Consider the following 23255-nt stretch of genomic DNA (forward strand, 5'->3'; position numbering starts at 1 on the left):
GATGCACCCAGAGGCAGGGAAGTTCTTCCAGATTAACCCAGAAGAGTATGAACAGCCAAACCCGTGGAAGGAAAGCTTTCAGCAACTGGTATGCAATCTCCTGTGTCCACTGACCCTCTGCTGCTGACCTCACTGTTGTACACATGTAAAGGTTGTACACATTTTGCTTTGATGCTAGTTAGGGATGCCCCAAGCATCATATGACCACATACCACATGGCATTCTAATCATGTTTTAAAGGAATTTTGCAGTTTTGACTGACCTTCGCTGTCTGTTTAAATTATGTTTTTGAACATTCAAATAATTACTATTATGTTGCATTTGCAGATAGAAATGTGTTGCACAATACAGATACACTCTTCCCTATTTTTTTGCCAGACCCAGGGGGTCGGGCCTACATGAGGCTTTTGGTCCCCTTTTGCTATCGTTTTCGTCCATATATGGACGAAAACGTTTTCTTACATGTCCCTCTTTTTGATTGGCCAAGCTTAGCGTGACGTAGTTTAGAAACCATTCAGATTTCCGGCCATTCAGATTTCAACCACTAGGGGTCTGGCAGTACCAGGTCCCCTGGTTCCCTTTTTTTTTTCCTTTTTCTTAACATTTTTTATCCCACGATTTTGTAACCCTATTTTTTACACCCAGTGCCAATTGTCTATGTAATCCTGGGCACTACCTTCCCTCTGCCAACCTAGGGAGGCCAGGGCCGAGCTCATGCCTCCTTGAATGCATGAGAGCCAACTGACCTTCTTGTCACCTGACAGGGGAGAGTTTCCCTGGTTGGACGTAGCGCGTGGAAGGAACACGTTATTCCAACCAGTTCCCTTCCCCTCCATCAGGCGCCCCGGCTGGCCAGGGGGAGGCAGTATAGTGTTTGTTTTTTAATTAAAATACATTTTATCAAATTAAATTTGTGACATGGTGGATTCTTCAGACAGTCTCCTGGATGGGGGGCTCGTAGCCGTCAGCTCGCTCCACCTTGACCCCTGTCTCGTCACCGGTGGCCTTGACTGCACCTCCGCCACCACCCTCACCATGGAGCTCCATCAGTTTGCCCAACTCAAACTTGGGCTCCTTCAGCATCTTGACCTTCCTTACACAGACATATTGGAGGGGATAGATGGACTGGCAAGCCTTCTCTATGTCCTTGCCGACACTGTCAGGGACCAGCTTGTTAACGACTTCCTTCAGGTCATTGGTCTGGACCTCACGGGTCATGATCTCCACCATCTTCTGGCGGATTTGGCGGACCTGTTGATGCTTGGCATGCGATGTCTTCCTGACCTGGTTGGGTTGCTCCTTTGTGAAACCAACGCAGAACAGACGCAGCAGGTAGCCGTCAGTGGTCTTCACGTCCACATGGGCCTCGATCATAGTCTGCCATTTCTTGACCATGGAGCACATTTTGTCACGGGTCAGGTCCATGCCGTGGAAGTTGGTCAGACAATCCTTGCCCTGGACGTCCTCTGTGATCAGCTTGAACTTGCGGAAGGCTACCTCATCGTTCTGCAGGTCAGCAAGGCTGACCTCAAACACGCGGTCTTTAAGACCATCTGAAGCTATTCTGGTTCCCTGAGTCCTGGTAACCACGGTCTCGCCAATATCGGGGACGGTGAACATGTCTGGTGCCTTGACATCATACCAGTCCTTCTTGGAAAAAGGGTCCACAATCTTTTTTCCGCTTTTGGTCAGTCTCTTATTCTTGCCGTCTGCCATGTTGGGACCATATAAAATACTACTCAAAGGAAAGGTGACTGGTTGTCCAAGTATAGCTGGTTAATGATCTTGAAGGTTCTACTCTTAGGGAGTCAACTATATCCGTATATGGAGTTTTACATGAGCATGATTTCAGCACTGGACTCCATATATGGTGCTCTAGATCAACCACGCCCAAATATGAAGTTTGTGATGTTAGACTTAGAAAGGCTAGTTAGATATGTCGGATAGCTCCATATGGAGTACCAATATTCAGTGGGTAACTATGGAAACCTATCAAATACCCATGATGTGAAGGCTTTCACTCACCTTCACGTCATGTGGGTATTTGATAGTTCCCCATAATTACAACGCCATATTAAAAAAAAACTAAAAAACAATGCTAGTATACAGGTGAGGGAACATTGCACTGCTCTCAAGTTAGTCTGGCGAAGAGCAGTGTGCTCAAAATGTTGCTTTTTTTGTGTCTAAATAAATGTACAGCAACAGACTTTGTACTATTGTATGTGGAAATATGGCATGCAGGTAGTGCCATGCATTGAGTATCCACATCTGCTTCCACAAGGCTGATATTTGAAATCATATCCACAGCGTCCATGTTTATTAGTCTGCATTTTGAAGCAAAGGAAGTTGGCAAAATAAAAAGTAATAAAAGGCCGGTGTGGTGGGCTCTCTCTTCATTAGGCCCCCATTTCCAGTTCAATTTGCACTGCTGCGTGTCACACTTTCAATAGCATCAGATGCAACGCCAATAGGCTCTGTGCATTCTCTTTTCCAGAAGGTGGCCTAGACATTTCCTGTTCCGGGTCGGTTTCTCATAGCTTCATTTGATTGGCTCAGCAGTAGATTTGAACTGTAGACACACCATATTGATTATTACAAAATATACACCACTTAAGCCCTTTATACTTTGGCTATTTGAAAGCTCACAACAGATCAGCACACCATGTGAGTTTGTAAATCTGCTATTTTCACGGTTAATTTGTACATTTTATACATGTGAATAATTTGTGAAATTATTATTGATACGAGTAGGCCTACTTCTTCCATCACTGCCGGCTTCAATGACAAAAGGAAGAGGAAGGCAGCCACCAGAGGGCGCCACACACCACCAAAAGACATTTCCACCCCTCCCCAGGATGTCTTTGATAACCAGTGGTGGAAAGTAACTAAGTACATTTACTTAATTACTGTACTTAAATACAATTTTTTTTCGTACTTTACTTGAGAATTTCCAATACTTTTACTTCTACTCCACTACATCTCAGAGGCAAATATTGTACTTTTACTCCACTACAATTATTTGAAAACTTTAGTTACTAGTTACTTACAGATATACATTATTACATTATAAAACATACATTAACCACTTCAGCCCTATTTTATACCTAGGCTTAAATAGCCGGATCTACAAGCTCGCGACGTGTTGTGAGCTTGTAGATCTGCTATTTTCAAACATTTTAGTACTTTTACTTTTGGTACTTTAAGTACATTTTGATACCAATACTTTTGTACTTTGACTCAAGTACATTTTTTATTACGGACTTCTACATTGCAGTATTGACACTTTTACTTAAGTAAAACATTTGAGTACTTTTTCCACCACTGTTGATAACATCAATAACATACAGATACCAACAACATTTCAGTCTAAAATTTATCAACAGATAAATATACAGATTGAACATGAGTTTTTAGACATCAAACATATAGCACACTCTTAATACCAAAGATATTCAGTGACAGTAGTATATTCAAAACAGATCCCCGAATACCTAAATGTGATAACGGTGACAACATACACGCCAATAAAAACAAAACAAAAACTAACCATCACAGTTAAAATACTTAAAAAAAAACAAAAAACGTCAAGTGTTGTTTTCTCTGCAGAGAACTTTAACAGGTGCAGAGGGGAAAGGTGAAGGTGTACAGTATACGTCATGCCAGTGGAATTAATTGGTGAAATAAAGTGTTATGTGATCAAATCATAATCATACAGCATGATGAGGGAGACGAGCCATTATAGTGAACCATAAAGTGTCCTTCAGTGTTGTGTGAGTGCCATAGATTTGTTTCACCATCACAAGCTGGGGGGGGGGAGCCTAATAAAACCTATTTATTTTCTTTGGCATTGCACATAAATCTGACCCCAGTCAGCTTCAAAAAAACTTCACAAACCTTCTATATCTGTTTTGGAAACAAACAAACAAAATAAGTCACCTGATGTTTACTACTTAATATATAAAAATAATACAATGAATGATTGAATGCAAAATGTTGCTATTTTATAATCATATATCCTTCATTAGCATCATGTGTTTTCAACAATTATCTCCATTCCGTTTTTCATTCATGTTGGTGAACGTGAAAAAAGTAGGTGCCACATTTTGTTTTAAACTAGTGTTTCTCAACGAGGGGCATACAGAGAAGGTTGGGAGGGGGGGGGGGGTAAATATATTCAAGACAAGTGCACATTTTCTTGATTTTCCTAGACTTTTTTCTCATTAACTCTGCAGTCAAATGAGGTGTGGTTTCTGAATTGTGTGTATAGTTGCAGCTTTTGTATTGGGATGATGAGATGGAAGATTGGCTGGATTTGTAAGTGTTGAATGGGGTTTGTAGTATCATGGTCAGTATCTTAGTCGGTATCATGCAGTGGTGGAAAGTAACATTTACTTAAGTACTGTACTTAAGTACAATTTTGAGGTATTTGTACTTTACTTGAGTATTTCCAATTTCTAATACTTTTATTTCTACTCCACTACATCTCAGAGGCAAATATTGTACTTTTACTCCACTACAATTATTTGAAAACTTTAGTTACTACTTACTTTTCAGATAGAAATTACGATATTATGAAACATACATTAACCACTTTAGCCCTATTTTATACATAGGCTATTTGAAAATAGCCGGTCATCCACATACTTCTTCTCTGAGTGACGATCGATCATTCCAAAGCTGTGTTAGGGCGCCCCTTGTGGATTTTTTTTTTTTAATAGGACGCAGATCTGCGTTCTGGCAGGCAAGTTATTGATTAAATAGAACGCAGATCTGCGTCTATGGCAGGCAATGTGTTAAGCGGGAGTTGAACCCGGGAGGTGTGGGTTGGGAGTCTGTTATTAACGAGGCATGCTGAAATTGGGTATTCGGGCTGTATTAGAATCTGATAACGCCCACCGTTCCCAACTCTTCAAATGTACAGCGAAAGAAGCCCCGTCCATTAGGGCCCCGGCGCGAACGGTTAGTAAAACGCTGCTCGCGTCACACCAGGCCCCCCTCAGCACTGTGTAACAGGGATGGTGACATGGTAACATGGCAGGCCCTGTGACAGCGCCTGTGACAGCCCTGCCATTCAGTGCTGTGAGAGGGGCCTGGGGTGACAGGGCCTCACATCCATATACAATTCTATTTATCACCATAAAAGGCATTTCTTTTCCCCCTAGGAAGTAGGCTAATAATTACATAATCACATACTATCAGTCCAGTTTAATGTAAAATCTGCTATTTGGATATCGATGAGATGTTTTCAAACAGCAACACAATACATGATAAAAAATAAAGCTTAAATTTTAATTGGGTGTGGGTGGGGGGGGGGGGGGATTTGATAGGGGGCACTGGCCGAAAAAAGGTTGAGAAACACTGTTTTAAGCGGTGGACTTTACATTTTGGATCGCATTAAACTAAATGATATCCTTCCAACTCCTGGGACATGTGACAATGAATTTGTCCATTAACCCATTCAATCGGGAACGCACCTCTGTCATTTTAGATTTCTTTGGCCATTCAAAAATAGCAGATATACAAGCTGCTATGAGCTACTTTTGAAAAAAACGTGAGAATTTGTGCAAATCTTTGAATGTATATATTAAAAGCGAACATTTGTAAAATATCTTGTTCCAGGGACCCCCCCAGAAGCAAAGATTTGATTACAAATGTTAAAAAATATATATATTCAAAGACTTGCACACATTTTCACGATTTTTCAAAAAAATAGCAGATCTACAAGCTCATAGCGCGGCACTCGGTGGCGTGCTAGTATATCTGCTATTTTTTAATAGCCTAAAGAAATCTTAAAATGACACACAGATGCGTTTCCGGTCTACCCAAACGCAAAGCAAACCCCCGTATTTGAGAAGACGTGTTTGTAAGAACATAAAGGATTATAAAAACTGATTGATGAGCGCTGTGCTGAGAAGCCATGTGCTTCAATGGTGGCAGGGTTTTTCAGGGCGCTAACATTCCTACATGTTGACTTAAAAATCTGCGTTTTCCCATAAGCCCCAAAAAGCTAGTTTATGCGTAGTGATGGAGCACACAGCACATTCCCACCTATTTTTAGGCCATTACTCACACTCCGGGCCCCTTTAAATGGATGTAGGTGGACTCCCATCTCCCATCTTCATACGGCCGTGGGGAGCAAAGTATCACATATTTCCCTTCCTGAAGCTTAATGCCTAACAACCTAATCATAAATTCATATCCCTCATAGACGGTCTACTTAGCTGAACACTAAGGAGGTGGATAATGTTACACTTGTGATTGGATCTTACATCTTCGAGAGATGGCAAGCAAGAGAAAAGGACAGATAAAGTCATTAAATTGGGCTTCAAAAAGTCCACAAACCTGTTGACTGCTGCGAAACTGAGAAGCGATGTGAGTGAGTCTATTTTTAAAGGACAGGTTTGTCACTGAAGTTAACTATACCTGAGCAAGAGTTCCTGGCTAAAGCAGCTTCTGTTGATTTCGCTGGCACATTGCAGCACTTTTAAGCCTTTTTCCATATCCCAAGAATTCCAAAGATACACCGTTAAATCCTTAGTGTTAATCTAACTGGACCCATAAGGGTCCATTTGGTTCCACTTGTACACACTCTTGGAGTTAGACTGACACTATGAATTTGACAAGTGTTTTTTTTTTTTTTTTACTAAATGTCTGATTCCTTGGATACGCACTTACATCACCAAAAGGCCAAGTATGTAAAAAAAGAAAAAGAAAAAAATGTAATCAAAAGGAATGCTTATCTTGGAAAGTCACAAAGCTTAAAAGAGTGAGTGGTAGCTTACAATACTATTGACCGTCCACCACCCCTCAGCATAGGTTCACTGACATTTGGGGTGGGTTTTAAAGCAGTGGTTTTCAACCTTTTTCATGCCATGGACCCCTAAATTGATATACATTTGGCCGCGGACCGCCATCTGAAAATGTTTTGTGCCAGGGACCCCCAGAAGCAAAGATTTTAGTTAATAATGTTCGCTTCACAAAATATATATATTCAAAGATATGCACACATTTTCACGATTTTTCAAAAATAGCAGATCTACAAGCTCATAGCGCGGCACTCGGTGCCGCGCTATGAGCTTGTAGATCTGCTATTTTTGAATAGCCAAAGCTAAGCGGTCCCCAAGGACCACTGGTGGTCCCCGGACCACTGGTTGAGAACCACTGTTTTAAAGTAAGGATGACAAATCAAGTTAAAATATAATGTTCTGCAATGTTAAAGATATCCGCATCTGGAAGTTAAGGGCCTCTTGACTTCAGAGAGCGCTTGGGGATTGATCATGAACACTGCATGGACAATTATTAGAACACTAGTAGATGAATTAAGAACGTGACTTTTACATCAGTATTTAATGGGTGTCATGCCAAGAGAACTAACTTTGGTTTATTATCTATTTAGTAGGAGTAGGGGCCCCATGTATGAGATCATTCATAAGCAGGAAACGGTATAGAAAAGATACAATCTTTCACTTGCAAGAGAAAACTGGATATACAAACTGACTGCGATCATAAACTATACATGACATAGCTTTTGGCCTAGAGAAGTTAAACAACGGAGCAAAGGCATCCACTCTTATCAGACATCAGTGCTTTTAGGAAAACATACTGTACATACAGTATGTTTGCATTGGCCTACAAAACAAAAAAAAAGCAACCTACCTCTTCTCTTACCTCTTGAAGCCCAGTTTTTTTCATACAATATGGCTTATACTGCATGTATAAAAATAAATGTGCTATTTAACACTGCCCTGAGGGTTTTGTTGTCCCGCTAATATTCATGTCACTTCCTACATCCTGAGACGGATGTCAGCTTCCATCAACAGTCCCCAACACCGCTTGGCTGGGAGTTATACCTCCATTGGGATTAATTGAATTCCACAGCGAGTGTCCTCTCTGGCAAGCCACATTGTCACCTCAAACGTCTGTTTCCTGGACACCCCCACCCACAAAAATGTCAAGTCTCCAAAAAATCTGGAGAATATTCTTCTCTTCCACATATGGAAGACTGCAGGGCCCCCCGGTCCCACTGTTAGAGGGTCTGGGCCGCGAGACCCAGTGCCATTGGATCCTTCCCGACCCAATTTTTTTTTTTTTAAGTCTCACTGGCTCGTCCTTTTGGGCCCCAAAACCGCAAACCCTCAGTGGTTCTTTTCCACCCAGTCCCAGCTCTCCTCGCTGTCCTTCCTGTTCTTCTCGGCCTCGATGATCTCTCTGTAGCGCCGACGGAAGAAGCCCATCTGTGACAGAGAGAGAGAGAGAAGAGCAACACTTGTGTTCATTCAGGGTCACTGGTTGTGAGGTCGTAAGTGTTGACCCCAGGTCAATGATGAATGGTGATTTTATACAGTGACTTTCTCCAAAAGCACTTTACAATGTGTATTATGGTACATTCCCCCATTTAGACACACGCGGCAGACTAGGGCTGGGCAATTAACCGAAAATTGTATCAGTTTAATATATTTTTATATAGTTGCTGTCTGGCAGAAACCAGCTAACTCCATATTTCCGCTTTTGCATTTTTTTTCCATAAATCAGGGCTATTGAACACCCTTTACGTCTGTGTGTTGATTAAAAAAATATTGAACCAATGAAAAGTATTAAAAAGCGCTTCTGACAAAACCAGCTAACTCCATTGGATCCTCAAACTTTCTGCTAAACCAGCTAAGTTCACCAAAGGGGGGTGGAGTTAGCTGGTTTAGCTGACTCCAGGCTCCACCCCCTTTTGACCTCAAACCTCATTGTGAGCTTGGAGGTCCATTCAGCTGTTCTTATCAATGATGAACAAAACCTCCTAACTCTACTTTTTCTTTGTTTTTGTCATTTCCTGAAAAATGAACATTTTGGAGTTAGCTGGTTGCTGCCGGACAGCAGAGATATACAGTATATGGTCATATCGCCCAACCCTACGGCAGACCATGCAAGGACCTTGTAGCAACTCATAATGTCATAACGACTCAAAATGTAATGATGGTTCATAATGTAATAAAAGCTCATAATGTAATAAAAGCTCATAATGTAATAATCAGCTCATAATGTAACAACATCAGGAGCGCATAACGTAATAACGGATTGTTGCATATAGAGTAATAATGCGTTACATAATGAACCTTGCTTAGCCGCTCATAATGTAATAACGGTTCATAATATAATAACGGCTCATATTGTTGAGAAAAGTGTTACATCGTAAACATTTCTATCCCTGCCAATGCGAAAGCTGGGAGGCGTAGATTATATTTTCACTCCTGTCCGTCTGTCTGTCCATCTGTCTGTCTGTCTGTGTACAGCTAATCTCGGACAGTGCTGAACCGATCAGCATGAAAATAGGAACACTCCCCCGGCTTTCCGTTATGCAATTACTTTTAGGTTACTACATTATGAACCGTTATTACAGACCTTGCTCAAGAACACTTTGACAAGCAGCCATGCAGGAGAAGCCAGGGATTGAACCAGGAACCTTCCGATTCCAAGACCAACCCAGGTCAAATGTCTGAATGTGCTTAGCCGTAGCACATTCTCAACAGAGTGCATTTGCATTTTTGCCGTGCAAACAGCACTCACATTTAATATTTAAGGTTCCGTTCACACCAAGCACTTTAACTATAAATAAATAATTCATTTTGTTTTAAAAGTCAAGTGGATGTCCACACCACAACTATATGGACAACTGTAGTGAACAATATAAAGTTAAGAGTGCTTGGTGTGGATGCCCCCCCCCCCCCACACACACACACACACACACACACACACACACACACACACTACAATGCAAAATCCTGAGTGTTAAAGGAATAGTTCATCCCAAAAAAAAATACTTATTTTCTATCAATTACACACCCCAATGAGCCTTGCATTAATGGAGATTTTTTTAGTTTTTTATGCATTCCTGAGCCAATAATTTGATGACTGGGTTTATTTATACATTAGCATCTTTCCGCCGGTCATCAAATTATTGGCTTAGGAATGCGTCAAAAACATCTCCTTAAATTCAATGCGTCATGGGGTGTGTAACTGATAGAAAATAAGTCATTGTTTGGGTGAACTAATCCTTTAATTTGACTCTGAGTGTACTAATTAATTTGTACACTCAGAATTGCAAATGGATAAATGAACACTGTAGGATTCTACTGTATTCTGTGATGAAACAGCAAAGTGTCAGCTCTCCCCACAACTCCATTCATGTATCTGGTGTTTTGGGCCGCTGTAATTAATTTTGTTCAAACTTTTTTATTTATTTGTTAATTAATTGACAGCTTTAGTTACAGAGGTTTGCAGATTTAGATTATTATTACAAAACATACATTAACCACTTCAGCCCTATTTAGATTTCGGCCATTTGAAAATAGCAGATCTACAAGCTCGATGCGACGCATTGTCAGCTTGTAGATCGGCTATTTTCAAAAGATTTTTTAGACATTTTGAACTTGTGAAACGGGACATTCTGCACAATGACTACTTTCTACTTTTGGTACTTTAAGTACATTTGATACCAATACTTTAGTCAATTTGAGTTTACTTGTAACAGAGTATTTATTGCAGTATTGATACTTTTACTTAAGCAAACATTTTTTTGTACTTTTTCTACCACTGCTCATTTGTACACTCTCAGAATTACAAATGGATACATGAACACTGTAGGATTTAACTGACTGAGGAAACTCTCCCCACGACTCCATTCATGTATCCACGCTGTCATTTATTGATACAGCAACTCCGCTCACGTCAGGCATTTCCTGCAGAAAGCAATACAGGAACATGTGCTGCTGTTGTAAGAGGGGTTTGTTTTGGCCAGATCCAGGGACTTGGAGAAAAGAAGAGGGGGGGGGGGTGTGTGTGTGTGGGGGGGGTCCAACATCCCAGGACCGACAACATTCCAGGGTTTAGTTGTGGTATTCCCAGTGGAAAATGGAAGGGCTTGAAAAGAAAAGGAGTTTTGTGCTAACGCGGCCTCTGGACATTTAGTATGATTGCCGTTTTCCCTTTGAGATTGTGCTTTCATGTGTGTGTGTGTGTGTGTGGGATGGTGTAAATTGCTGTTCAATTTGGAGACTTCTTGTTCTTTGCATTGGCTGTTAGGAGAGTGACTGGCCTTCAGCTTGGCTGTTACAACACTGGCTGTCAAACGTCTGGTCCGCGGACCACCAGCGGTCCAAATGGACCCTTAACTCATTCAGTGCCTGACTTATTTCTGGTGTTGTCCCAGTGCCAGAGACAAAAAATCATTGTAAAAAAAATGTGCTTAGGAGCCGAGATACAGCCTTTTTCAGTAAGAAGTTAAACAAGTGAATGGAGCAGCAAATTTTCAAATCATGATATCTTGGGTTCTGAACATAAAAAAAAAAAAAGAAAAAAGTAAAGCGTTTTTTTTATGACGTCTTAGACGTCACGTAGCGCTCAGGGCTTAATTTGGAGATTATTTTTGTCATTTTAATCAATGATGAAATCCACATGAGGCCACGCCCTTATTGGGCACCGTCTTATTTATATGATGTGTTTGTTTCGGTTGTTAGTCATGGCTTCCAGTTCCCACCTGATGTTGTGTGTGAGTTCTGACTGCTCCAGATCGTACTGAATAACTGCTAGCTTGCATAACGTCTTCAGACTAGGACTTAAGTCTAACACGTACAGGTCATCATGTGTGCCTTCTCCTCCAAAGACGATGATACGATCTCCCACAATGCACCAGAACATCTTAAACATCCCACACGGTACTTTTCCTCTGAGCTCAACCTTTTTCCAGGAGAAGCTCTCTGGACTGAATTTCCACAGATCATTGAGGGCAGTAGAATAATTTATTGTGCCACCACATATGTACAGCTCTCCATTGTAGGCAAAGGCTGAAGGACCCCAGCGTCCTCCTGGAAGCTGTGCAGAAGGAGGTGTGTTCAGCCAGCAGTTGGTCTCTGTGTCAAACACTCTGAGGATGTTGTTGCTGGAGAAGGAGGCTCTGTCCTCAAATACAAACATCTTTGTCCCAATGATGGTGGCAGAGTAAGATCTTGAAGAATATGCTGGAGAGTCTCTGCTGTTAATTAAAGACCAGACCATTGTGGTGGTGTCCAACTTGTATATGTCATTATAGCTTGCTCTATGGACATACATGACCTTCCCCAAGACACAGGCTGAGTATCCGTACCTCGCCTCTGGACCAGTTCCAGAAACCTTGGGCTTGAACCATCTGTGGGTGTCGACATCAAATGCATAAAGCTCGGCACAGTACTCTATTTTGTCATATTTATAACCCCCCCAGATATATATGTCCTCTATCAGAACAGCTGTGTGGTTGCAGCGGCTGGATGGAACCTCAGGGGAACATTCTCCTCTTCCATTTGTTACGGGGGTCAACTTCCTCCAGCGTAAAGACACTGTGTTGAAGACGTGAACATTAATATAATCGTTGTTGACGTTACTGAGCCCTCCAAATGAGTAGACTTTTTCTCCCACAGCAACAGGAGCAGCCCCATGGAGAAACTTTGGTCCTCCGTTCAGATGCAGCGTCCAGCGGAACATTTCTCACAGCTCCTCCAGGGATCAAATTAGATTCCTCAAATGTAATTTGGGGCTTGAGCCGAGATGTCTGACAAATGAGCTCCAAAGGTAGCTTTGTCAAGGAGAACCAGCTAAAGGTGTCGAGTCAAGAACGATCCTTAAGTAAGTTGATGAAACCTGATGATAAAGTCTTGACAATATCTGTAAACAGTTTCCAATTCTGGTTAGAGGGAAATTCTGCTTTCCCTGGAGACTGTGTCTCCTTTCATAGCATTGGTCAGACTGATGATGTCATCCTGACATGATGTCACGATGCGGCGTCCATTTTCATATATGGATTCCCAAGGTCAGCCAAATATATGCCCATGAGTCCATGATGTCACACTTAGATGTGACAGTCATCTCCATATAAGGGATTCTGGGTGGTCAATCATGCCCAAATATGGTGTTCATTGATGTGGACCCACTAACAGCAATAGCCGTGATGAACAGGATTCACTCAAACGTATGTGTGTAACTATGGCGACCTGTCAAAACAAACCATTTGAGGTGTGAACCACATTTCCTGTGGAAATCTGTAAAGAATAGAGAAGAACTGAACGGAATACATCCGTCTATCGGTGTAAGAAGGCAACTAGTTAGGCTACATGAAGGCACGTAGGTCCAGTCTCCAATTAGATCCTGACTAGGGATGGGACGATATGAAAATTACATGTTATGATTATTGTGGCAAAACATTATTACGATTAGTGATATCGCAATAATCAAAATATGCTTAACAATGGCGATTTTTTAATGACGTTTTAGACGTCATGTGGCACTGAATGAGTTAATGGGTCTGTAACTCTGAGAGTGTACACATGGAATTGTTGCAGTTGTACACTCTCTTGAGTTAAATAAGCACTAAGGATGTTACATTGTAGATTGGTGTTCCAGAGTTCTTTCAGTGGTTTTCAAACTTTTCAATTTTAAGAACCCACAGTGTGATATACATTAGGCCACAAACCACCATTTGATACAGATTTTCTTTAATCTCTGGGACCCCAATTTACACAAAAATCCTCAGTGTATGCTCTTAGAGTTACAGACCCCATAAGGGTCTGTTTGGACCCCTGGTGCTTCCCTTTCATCTCTGGTGCTTCCTATGGTGCTTCCCTGTCTCTATGGTGCTTCCTATGGTGCTTCCCTGTCTTTGATGGTGCTTCCTATGGTGCTTCCCTGTCTTCTATGGTGCTTCCCTGTCTTCTATGATGCTTCCCTGTCTTCTATGGTGCTTCCTATGGTGCTTCCCTGTCTTCTATGGTGCTTCCCTGTCTTCTATTGCGCTTCCCTGTCTTCTATGGTGCTTCCTATGGTGCTTCCCTGTCTTCTATGGTGCTTCCCTGCCTTCTATTGTGCTTCCTATGGTGCTTCCCTGTCTTCTATGGTGCTTCCTATGGTGCTTCCCTGTCTTCTATGGTGCTTCCTGTGGTGCTTCCCTGTCTTCTATGGTGCTTCCTGTGGTGCTTCCCTGTCTTCTATGGTGCTTCCTATGGTGCTTCCCTGTCTTCTATGGTGCTTCCTGTGGTGCTTCCCTGTCTTCTATGGTGCTTCCCTGTCTTCTATGGTGCTTCCTGTGGTGCTTCCCTGTCTTCTATGGTGCTTCCTATGGTGCTTCCCTGTCTTCTATGGTGCTTCCTGTGGTGCTTCCCTGTCTTCTATGGTGCTTCCCTGTCTTCTATGGTGCTTCCTGTGGTGCTTCCCTGTCTTCTATGGTGCTTCCTATGGTGCTTCCCTGTCTTCTATGGTGCTTCCTGTGGTGCTTCCCTGTCTTCTATGGTGCTTCCCTGTCTTCTATGGTGCTTCCTATGGTGCTTCCCTGTCTTCTATGGTGCTTCCCTGTCTTCTATGGTGCTTCCTGTGGTGCTTCCCTGTCTTCTATGGTGCTTCCCTGTCTTCTATGGTGCTTCCTATGGTGCTTCCCTGTCTTCTATGGTGCTTCCTATGGTTCTTCCCTGTCTTCTATGGTGCTTCCTATGGTTCCTCCCTGTCTTCTATGGTGCTTCCTATGGTTCTTCCCTGTCTTCTATGGTGCTTCCTATAGTTCCTCCCTGTCTTCTATGGTGCTTCCTATGGTTCTTCCCTGTCTTCTATGGTGCTTCCTAGTCTTCTATGGTGCTTCCTATGGTGCTTCCCTGTCTTCTATGGTGCTTCCTATGGTTCTTCCTTGTCTTCTATGGTTCTTCCTTGTCTCCTCTTGGTAGAGAAACAGTGTGTTACAACACTGAGCAGCACAGAGGCCAAACCAGAGAACAGCCTTGGTGATTACGGCAAAGACAGATGACACATTGTTTGTTTCTATCTGTTCTAGTTGTTGTTGTTTGCTACTGCTTCTTTATATGCCTTTATTTTGCTTTGTGAATAGACTAAGGTCTATTCTTTGCTGTTGTTTTGGAAAGTACTTTGGGTCAGCTGCTGTCGTTTTTTAATGTGCTATATAAATACATTTGACTCGACTTGACAACTGTAGCTTCAGCATCAGAACGTAAACAGATCTGTTTTCGGAATGGCAAGGAAAGAAAAGTACATTTGTGAGTGGTGGAGGGGAGAGAAATGTGTTTGTGTGTATTATCTGTCTATAGTCATCTAATAAATAACGTTGACGTCTGTTTTTTCCTGTCGGGACAGACATGCCCAAATATGGAGCTAAAATCTCCCAAGCAAATTATTTATTTTGTATCTGACATCATCACATGGCCATGTTATATCAGCGGTTCCCAAGCTTTTTGGATCAGGGCCCACTTGAAAATCTCGAGAGCGTCCGCAGTCCATCCATCTGACCACTTAAAGGGGTAGTTCACCCCCAAAATAACTTTTTTTCTATTGATTCCTCACCACCTGGAGCCTTGAATTCATAGATATTTTTTAGTTTTTGTCACATTCCTAAGCCAATAATTTGATTTTAATAAATTTGTCCCCATTGATTCCGGTAGGAGACACAAATGCATTTGTGTCTCCTACCGGAATCAATGGGGACAAATTTATTATAATCAAATAATAAAGGAAGGAATGCGACAAAAACAAAAAAATATCCATGAATTCAAGGCTCCATGGGGTGAGTAATCAATAGAAAAAAAGTTATTTTGGGGGTGAACTACCCCTTTAAGGCTGCCGTGTTAAGTGGTCAGATATGGGTGGACCGCATGCATTTTTCAGACAGTGTTTATTTTAATGATCAATCATTCCATTGTGGTCCATCTTGAATTAATGGAGCCGACGAAGTATACTTTTAAGTTCTTATTTATTGGTATCACTATGAAAACACATTTGTCGAGGTTTAAAAGAACTACTTGTTTACCAAGTAGGAACTACTTGGTAAACAGTTTGTTTTTAATATTAATCCATTAGGACCGGGAACGCATCTGTGTTTTTTTTTCTTTTTCTCGACGATTCAAAAATAGCAGATCTACAAGCTCATAGCGTGGCACTGAGTGCCGCGCTATGAGCTTGTAGATCTGCTATTTTTGAAAAATCATGGAAATTTGTGCAAATCTTTGAATATATATTTTTAAAGCGAACATTTGTAACTCAAATATTTGCTTCTGGGGGGTCCCTGGAACAAAATATTTTACAAATGTTCGTTTAAAAAAAAAAAAATTCAGACATCTACAAGCTGCTATTTTTGAATAGCCAAAGAAATCTTAAAATGACACAGATATGTTCCTGGTCTTAATGGACTAATGTTATATAATCATTGAAATCATAGTGGAGTTTTTTTTTTTGCCAGAGGTCCACAGGTTAGGAATCACTGCCATATATGGAGATCCCAAACGTCTGCGCTGTTAGGCAACAGTTTGTGTTGTTGTGTGACATCAGACCACAGCTCAATAAGCAAGAGAGCGAGAGAGAGAAAGAGAGAGAGAGAGAGAGAGAGAGAGAGCGAGAGCACCTAAGCTGACAGCATCAGGAAGTCGGAGACACTGCAGGGTGACAGGAGGCGGTCGCTAAAATCGAAAATGGCAGAACAATCGATAGCCGTGTCAGTGTCCCACGGCTCCACAAAGCACAGCATCACGCTCACGGGACAGAACGGAAATGAACCCGTCCTGAAGGATCTGTCGGAGGCCGTCACTCAAGTCACGGGAGTCCGGGCGCCGTCGCAGACGATCATCTTCAAAGGTAAATCGCTGAAGGACATGGAGGAAAGCCTCTCCAGTTTCGGGATAGAACAAGGCTGCAGACTCATGGTGATCGGCAAGAGGAAGAAAAACAGTCCAGAGGAAAAGGCCGAGCTGAAGAAGCTCAAAGACATCGAGAGGTCTGTGGAGCAGACGGCCAGAAAGCTGGAAACGGCCGACGGAGAGTTGACGGGACTCAAGAAGGGTTTCCTGGCCGAGGGTCTTCGGGCGGAGGCGTTGGCTAAGTTGGGCCGTAGAGTGAAAGTGGCGGCCGAGAGTTTCATGAAGATCTTAGAACAAATGGATTCCATGAACGTTCCGGAACTTTTCAGCGATTGCAGAACGAAGAAAGGAGGGCTCGTGAAAAGCGTGCAGGAGTTTCTAGCCCGGTGTGACAAGATGGAGGCCGGTATATCCGAGCTGCGACATTACATAGTGTAAACTAGTTGTGCTATAAACACGCCCCCTTCTGTGGCCAACGCGGAAGTGCCTTTTTCAAACAACCGCGGACATTTTTTTTTCGCAAGCCGATAAAGTATAGTTTTGGACCATGACGGAGGCGCGCCGACTCAGCAGACCTTGAGGCCGACGAGACGCGCCCGAGCGCCTCCAGGCGCGAGTGCCCGCGTCGACCGGCCGATGGCCTGCTAGTCGACTCAGCGCCGTTCGAGTTATGTACCGATAGGGACAGAATAGTAAATAATGTTTTGGTGAGAGCGTTTGCCCCAACTGTCACTCAAAGTGGCTACTGGCCAATCACAGCGCGTCCTTGCACAAGTGTATTGGCCAATCATGCACAACTGGTTTAGACTATGTAAGGACGCCTGATGCGTGCAAGGATACCCTTAGGAAGCGATCCCCAACTTGTGGGCCGAGGACAACTGGTGGGCCGTGAGGATATTGCAACTGGGCCCCCAAATAATTGGTACAATTTTAATGATAATATATCATTGATAATAAAATTAAAAAAAACTTTAAAACGTTTCACTGTGACACCGATAAATAGGAACCAAACGTATACTAACACTAGTTCCATTGATCCAGGCCGGGACACAATGGATTAAAATAAACTATGCTATGCCGTCGTTTACCCAACGTAGCATGAACCCTTTTGAGATCTTCAAGTGGGTCCTGATCCAGAAAGGTTGGGGAGCACTCGCTGACCTACATCCAGTGTGTGTGTGTTAGAGTTCTCAAATTCTGCCCGAACCCAAACCTACCCGACCCGACCCAAAATCTATGCTAATTAGTCGGGCCGGGCCGAGCCTCGGGTTCCGTGAAAAAAATAAAACATAAAATACATTTCAACCGCCCCTAGCGGCCTAACGGTACAGCCGACGGAAATGGCAGTGGATGTTTTGGATGCAACTCAAAGTGATCTTTACTCAGGTATCTAGTTTGTTGCCACCCGACCTTCCTAGCCCGTGTTATTAAAGAAAAACGGGCGACAATGTCCAAAACTCAATCGAAAATCGGCGAAAGTGGCCATTTTCAAGATGTTTTGGCCATTATCTCTGGAGCGGAAGGTCCAATCTGCTCAGTTCAAAGCTTGTTGGATGCGTGACATTACGCTCATGATGACTCCTTCTCTGTTTTTTTCGGGTTTTCGGGCCTAAAAGTATGGTAATTGTTCAGGCCGGGCTGAGCCTCGGGCCGGCCCAGTAGGGCCGAGTTAGGGCCGGCCTTCATTTTCAGACCCGTTGAGAGCTCTAATGTGTGTGTTGGTTGGCTTTACCTTCCAGAGTAGCACTGCTAACAGCAGGAAGATGAGGATTCCCACCAGTAGACTGATGGCGATGATCCAGCCCACTACATAACCTCTGGGCTCCTGGCTATGGAGAGCCTCGAACAGCAGCTGGAACACAACAACATTACAGTCACTTAGTCACTCTATATATATATATATATATATATATATACACATAACGTTGCTATTAATATATCAGTGGTGCTCAAACTTGTTTATGTCAAGGACCTCCCAAAATGATATGTATTGGGTCGTGGACCCCCATCTGAAAATAATTTGTTCCAGGGACCCCCCCCAGAAGCAAAGATTTGAGTTAAAGGGATATTTCACTTTCAAAAAAACTTTGGGTAATTTTATTATCTACTCAGGCTTTTGTGAGCCCCCCAGACCGTTTTTAAGTTGCTTGATTCAATATTTAGATATTTGATATTCATTTTATCAGACACGCAGACTTCCTATACAAACCCATTATAACTTCAAACTCCATTTTTAACATGTTAGATTCATCAAAAACACCCGTCCTTGGTTTTGGTGATTCACCCCGCCCTCCTAATACGCGAGGGGGCCGTGTTTTTTCGATAAATCTTTTCATTTATTTTTAATATTATTTTTGGAAAATGAAAAAAATTAAATGCAATAAAAAATAATAAAAAATAATTAATAATACAATAACAGACAATACCATGTTTCTGGGTAGTAATCATCTGCCTCTAAGGAGGTTCTGGTGAGGGATATTAATAATAAAAGTAACATTATTGCACTAAGTGCACTATTATTTTAAGATGAGCCCATTTCAAGGTAACTTCCCCAGTCCCAACAAGCGTGTATTATACCTAGAGACTCTACGTTAAAATAGAAGAAGTGAACACCTGTTTCCTGTTATCTTATCAGCCATTAACACAGTTAAAACGCACGTTAAAATCCACTCGTCTTCAGCAAATACATAAATAATATTTCCTCCACTCAATTAGATTTATTGCTTACCTAAAATTGAGGCTGCACAGTATCCACAGTCGGTCCATTAGGTTACATTTGGTTAAATTAAAACTCAGTTTTTTACTGTGTGACTGTGTGAGCACTCTGTCCAGTCTGGGGAAGGCTGGCACGGGAAAACAAATAGCCTAACGGCACAATAAATAACAGCTATCAGGCCCGTTTCCCATGACATGTGTTCGCAGTGACCTCCTGAGTAATCTGTCATTGATAACAGACTATGACTTATAACCTTTATATAGTTCTAACTACAACCAGCGGGTGGTCACCAACAGTACTCTAGTGGTGTACTACTGTAGACAGTACTTACTGCAGTGGTGGAAAAAGTACTCAAATGTTTAACTTAAGTAAAAGTATCAATACTGCAATGTAGAAGTTACAAGTATAAGTCCGGAATTCAAAATTCCAGACAAAAGTATTGGTATCAAAATATAGTACCATATAAGTACCAAAAGTAAAAGAACTAAAATGTTTGAAAATAGCAGATATACTTGTAGATTGGATATTTTCAAATGAGTCTAGGTATAAAATAGGGCTAAAGTGGTTAATGTATGTGTTATAATGTAATATATTTATATCTGCAAAGTAACTAGTAAATAAAGTTTAAAAAAATTATAGTGGAGTAAAAGTACAATATTTGCCTCTGGTATGTAGTAGTGTGGAGTAGAAGTAGTATAGAAAAATTGGAAATTCTCTGGTAAAGTAAAAGTACCTCAAAATTGTACTTAAGTAAATGTACTTAGTTACTTTACACCACTGACTTACTGTATCAATATCATTTTATGGACTTTCAGATGTCAGTGCTTTATTAGTATTTGTTTTGTGTGGTTTCATATTTCTTTAATTTCATTTGCAGGCAAACTCAAACACTAATAGATATGAGCACTAATAGGACATACATACTTTGTCATATGACCACATGACTTTTATGACAAAGTAAAACTCTGAGTTTAGAGACTACTTTCACTAAATGATCCTTTCTGCTGCTCATTTTATTACTCCTTAATTGGAGTTATGAAGATCTATAATTATTTGTGAGTGAGTCTGTATATGTTGTATAATCAAAAAGATCCGTTTTGATATTTAACAAAGGGCTAAAGTACTCCCCCCCACACTTCTTTTTACTCACATCATAATGCTACTGTAGCTCCAAGGACTGGTTTCATAATTATTATTTTTTATTAAAAAAAAAAGGTTTCTGGTTTCATAAATTTGATTGTTAAAGGAAACCTCTAATTACAGTCACGACTCACGAGACATAGTTAGTATGTTTTTCATAGTCAGAAACGGATGACCACAAGAACTTTAAGGACGTCTTAAATACATAATTTTCACATGAATATACAGATACTGTACTGTATGAGCCGATTGAAAAAATAAATGTATGTACTGTATGTACGTACGTACATACATGTTAGCCAACAGGATAGCTGAGCTGATTGAAAAAATAAATGTATCCACTTGAAACTTATACACCAAATCTATTTGCCAAAAATAGCTGATCTACAAGCTATTTGCGCCGAACGTTTGCCCCCAGAATAGAGAGGCTAGGGTTCATCATGTGTTTAAACAAAGACCCACATCCCTGTACAACTTCTCCTCGTGGGTTTTTTATTACACATGAAAAGAAAGCCAAGACCGAACGACATGGACCGCTGAAGATAAATCTGGCGGCACTCTGGAATACTTTCCCACATTTACACCTCGCTCAGCCCCCCCCCCCCATGTATGGAATCTGACTGTTGTTACGGATGCCAAGGCGATTACGTCGTCCACGACACAAAGATGAAGGCTGCTTTGTGATCTGTTGTGCCCTGTGGGACACCAGCTGAGTTTCCGTTGCACAAATCAAGCGGCGCCGTAATACAATACACACACACACACACACATGCATTCAAAACTTCACTTTCTCTCGCACGCCTTGTAACTCACACTTCATTCGTATACTATATTTCTATCATCTCCGGGTTTTGCGGGCCTTGTTTACATGACATAATAAACTGAGAATGCCGGGTAATAAACAGAGCCCTGGAAGTGCATGCTGACAGTCAGTAGGCACGCGGTGAATGCTGCAACCAGGGACCACAAATTATACTTTCCAATGTGTACTCTAAAAGCAGTGAGGGGACAGGGTTATTGCATTTGTAAAAGAAAAGCTGGGGGGGGGGTATAGCCGTCGGATTCAGCACGCCCACTAAGTGCTATGAGCGGCATGCGATGGACATATATCCCACGACAGTTCTGGATTGGCTGACCCCCCCCCCTCCTGGGGGGCTGGGGGTCAGACGACAGAGCAAGAGGTCCCGTGCCACAGTCGGAAACCTCATCAGTTAAAAACACTTCAGATCCTCCAGGTTTGGAGGCTGGGGTGCTCAATATAATCATCACCACCATTCCTGGTGCCCCATCCAATCAGTCAGCGCTGTGGGGGGGGTGGGGGTGGGGGGGGGGGGGGTGGGGGAGCTTGAGTGGAGAGAGAGCACGTCCTTGAGCGCAGCTGAGGACCCCTAAAACAGCCCCGACGGAATGAATCGGCCACCATATAGAGCCTACGTTCCCAGCTGTTCCCTTTAGGCCCAAGTCCCATTTAACCCATTAAGACCGGGAAAGAATCTTGTGTCTTTTTAAGATTTTTAAGATATATCTGCTATTTTCAAAAATAGCAGATCTAGAAGCTCATAGTGCGGCACTAGATCTGCTGTTTTTGAAAAATCGTGAAAATTTGAGCAAATCTTTGAATATATATATATTCAAAGCAAACATTTGTAACTCAAATCTTTGCTTCTGGGGGGATTCTACAAATGTCTTCTAAACAAAAAATTATGTTGCCATAATCAGTGGTTCTCAAACTGTTTCATGTCAAGGACCCCCAACATTATATGAATTTTGGCCGCAAACCCCCATCTCAAAATATTTTTTTCCAGGGACCCCCCAGAAGTTGTAACAGAGTTAAAAATGTTTGCTTTGGAAAAATAGATATTCAAAGATTTGCACACATTTTCACGATAAAAATAATAAAATAAGCAGATCTAAAAGCTCATAGTGCGGCACTCGCTGCCGCGCTATGAGCTTGTAGATCTGCTATTTTTGAATAGCCAAATAAATCAAAAAATGTCACAACAGATGCTTTCCCGGTCTGAAAGGGTTAATGCAGCAGACCGGACCAAGCACATCAATAGGCTCAAAGGAATGTCTAACTAGGCCATGACGACATGTCTTTCATTTTTTGCTGTACATCTGATGATAGAAATACATACAGTGTGTTGAAGTTATGGATCCATGGTCTGGGGGCCAAAAGGAATTTGTAAAAAGGGATTATTGTGGAGTCCAGGTCTTTTGTTTTGTCCTGCTGGGTCACATTGTACTAAATGTGACTAAAAACCTGGTAGACAAAGAGATTGTGATTCCGACAGATGCTAAATCAATAATGCACCACATCACAATGCGTTGTGAGCTTGCTGGAGATTGACTATTTTCGGCAAGAGACACTGTTGTATGACAAAGTATCCATCAGACTTCAATCATTGCATGTTTAGGCCCTAAAATAAATAAAATAAATTAACGCCCCACTTGATCATGCTAGGGAAAAAATACTAGGGAAAAAATATGGTCACCCAAAACTTTTGGGTGACCATATTTTTTCCCTAGTTCTGACTGACTTTTTTTCCCCACCTGGTGTTTTCATCAGGATATGGGGGACAATTATGTAGCATGATCAAGTGGGGCGTTAATTTACGAAAAAACACAAAAAGGTTGAAATATGGAGATAAGCGGTTTCTGCCCGACAGCAAATGAAGCATAGCGTTAGTTCATGCAGGACACGGAAGTCTTGCACGCCTCAGCTGTAATCGGCTGTCAGTCAGCTGATGTGAACA

At 41.8% G+C, this 23255-nt stretch overlaps 3 protein-coding genes across 3 annotated transcripts in view; 1 reads left to right on the plus strand and 2 right to left on the minus strand.

Annotated features, from left to right (window-relative positions):
- Positions 1 to 895: 895 nt before the first annotated feature.
- On the minus strand, positions 896 to 1716 carry LOC308100137 (small ribosomal subunit protein eS1-like; the record flags this gene model as incomplete). The annotated part of the gene is made up of 1 exon (XM_080449047.1): positions 896 to 1716. One exon carries the CDS (start codon positions 1714 to 1716, stop codon positions 931 to 933), a length of 786 nt encoding a protein of 261 aa, XP_080305173.1. The 3' UTR covers positions 896 to 930.
- Positions 1717 to 7124: 5408 nt separating this feature from the next.
- itga9 (integrin, alpha 9) overlaps positions 7125 to 23255 on the minus strand; it is a 123291-nt gene continuing 107160 nt past the window's right edge. The window contains 2 exon segments of the mRNA XM_080449048.1: positions 7125 to 8234; positions 18376 to 18495. Of these exon segments, the coding sequence (XP_080305174.1) occupies positions 8136 to 8234; positions 18376 to 18495 (219 nt within the window). The 3' untranslated portion in view covers positions 7125 to 8135.
- Positions 16479 to 17081, plus strand: LOC308099995 (BAG family molecular chaperone regulator 1-like; the record flags this gene model as incomplete). Its single annotated transcript, XM_080448896.1, has 1 exon — positions 16479 to 17081. One exon carries the CDS (start codon positions 16479 to 16481, stop codon positions 17079 to 17081), a length of 603 nt encoding a protein of 200 aa, XP_080305022.1.

This window comes from Gymnoscopelus braueri (genome assembly GCF_963280865.1).
Source record: "Gymnoscopelus braueri genome assembly, chromosome: 14".
NCBI lineage: Eukaryota > Metazoa > Chordata > Actinopteri > Myctophiformes > Myctophidae > Gymnoscopelus > Gymnoscopelus braueri.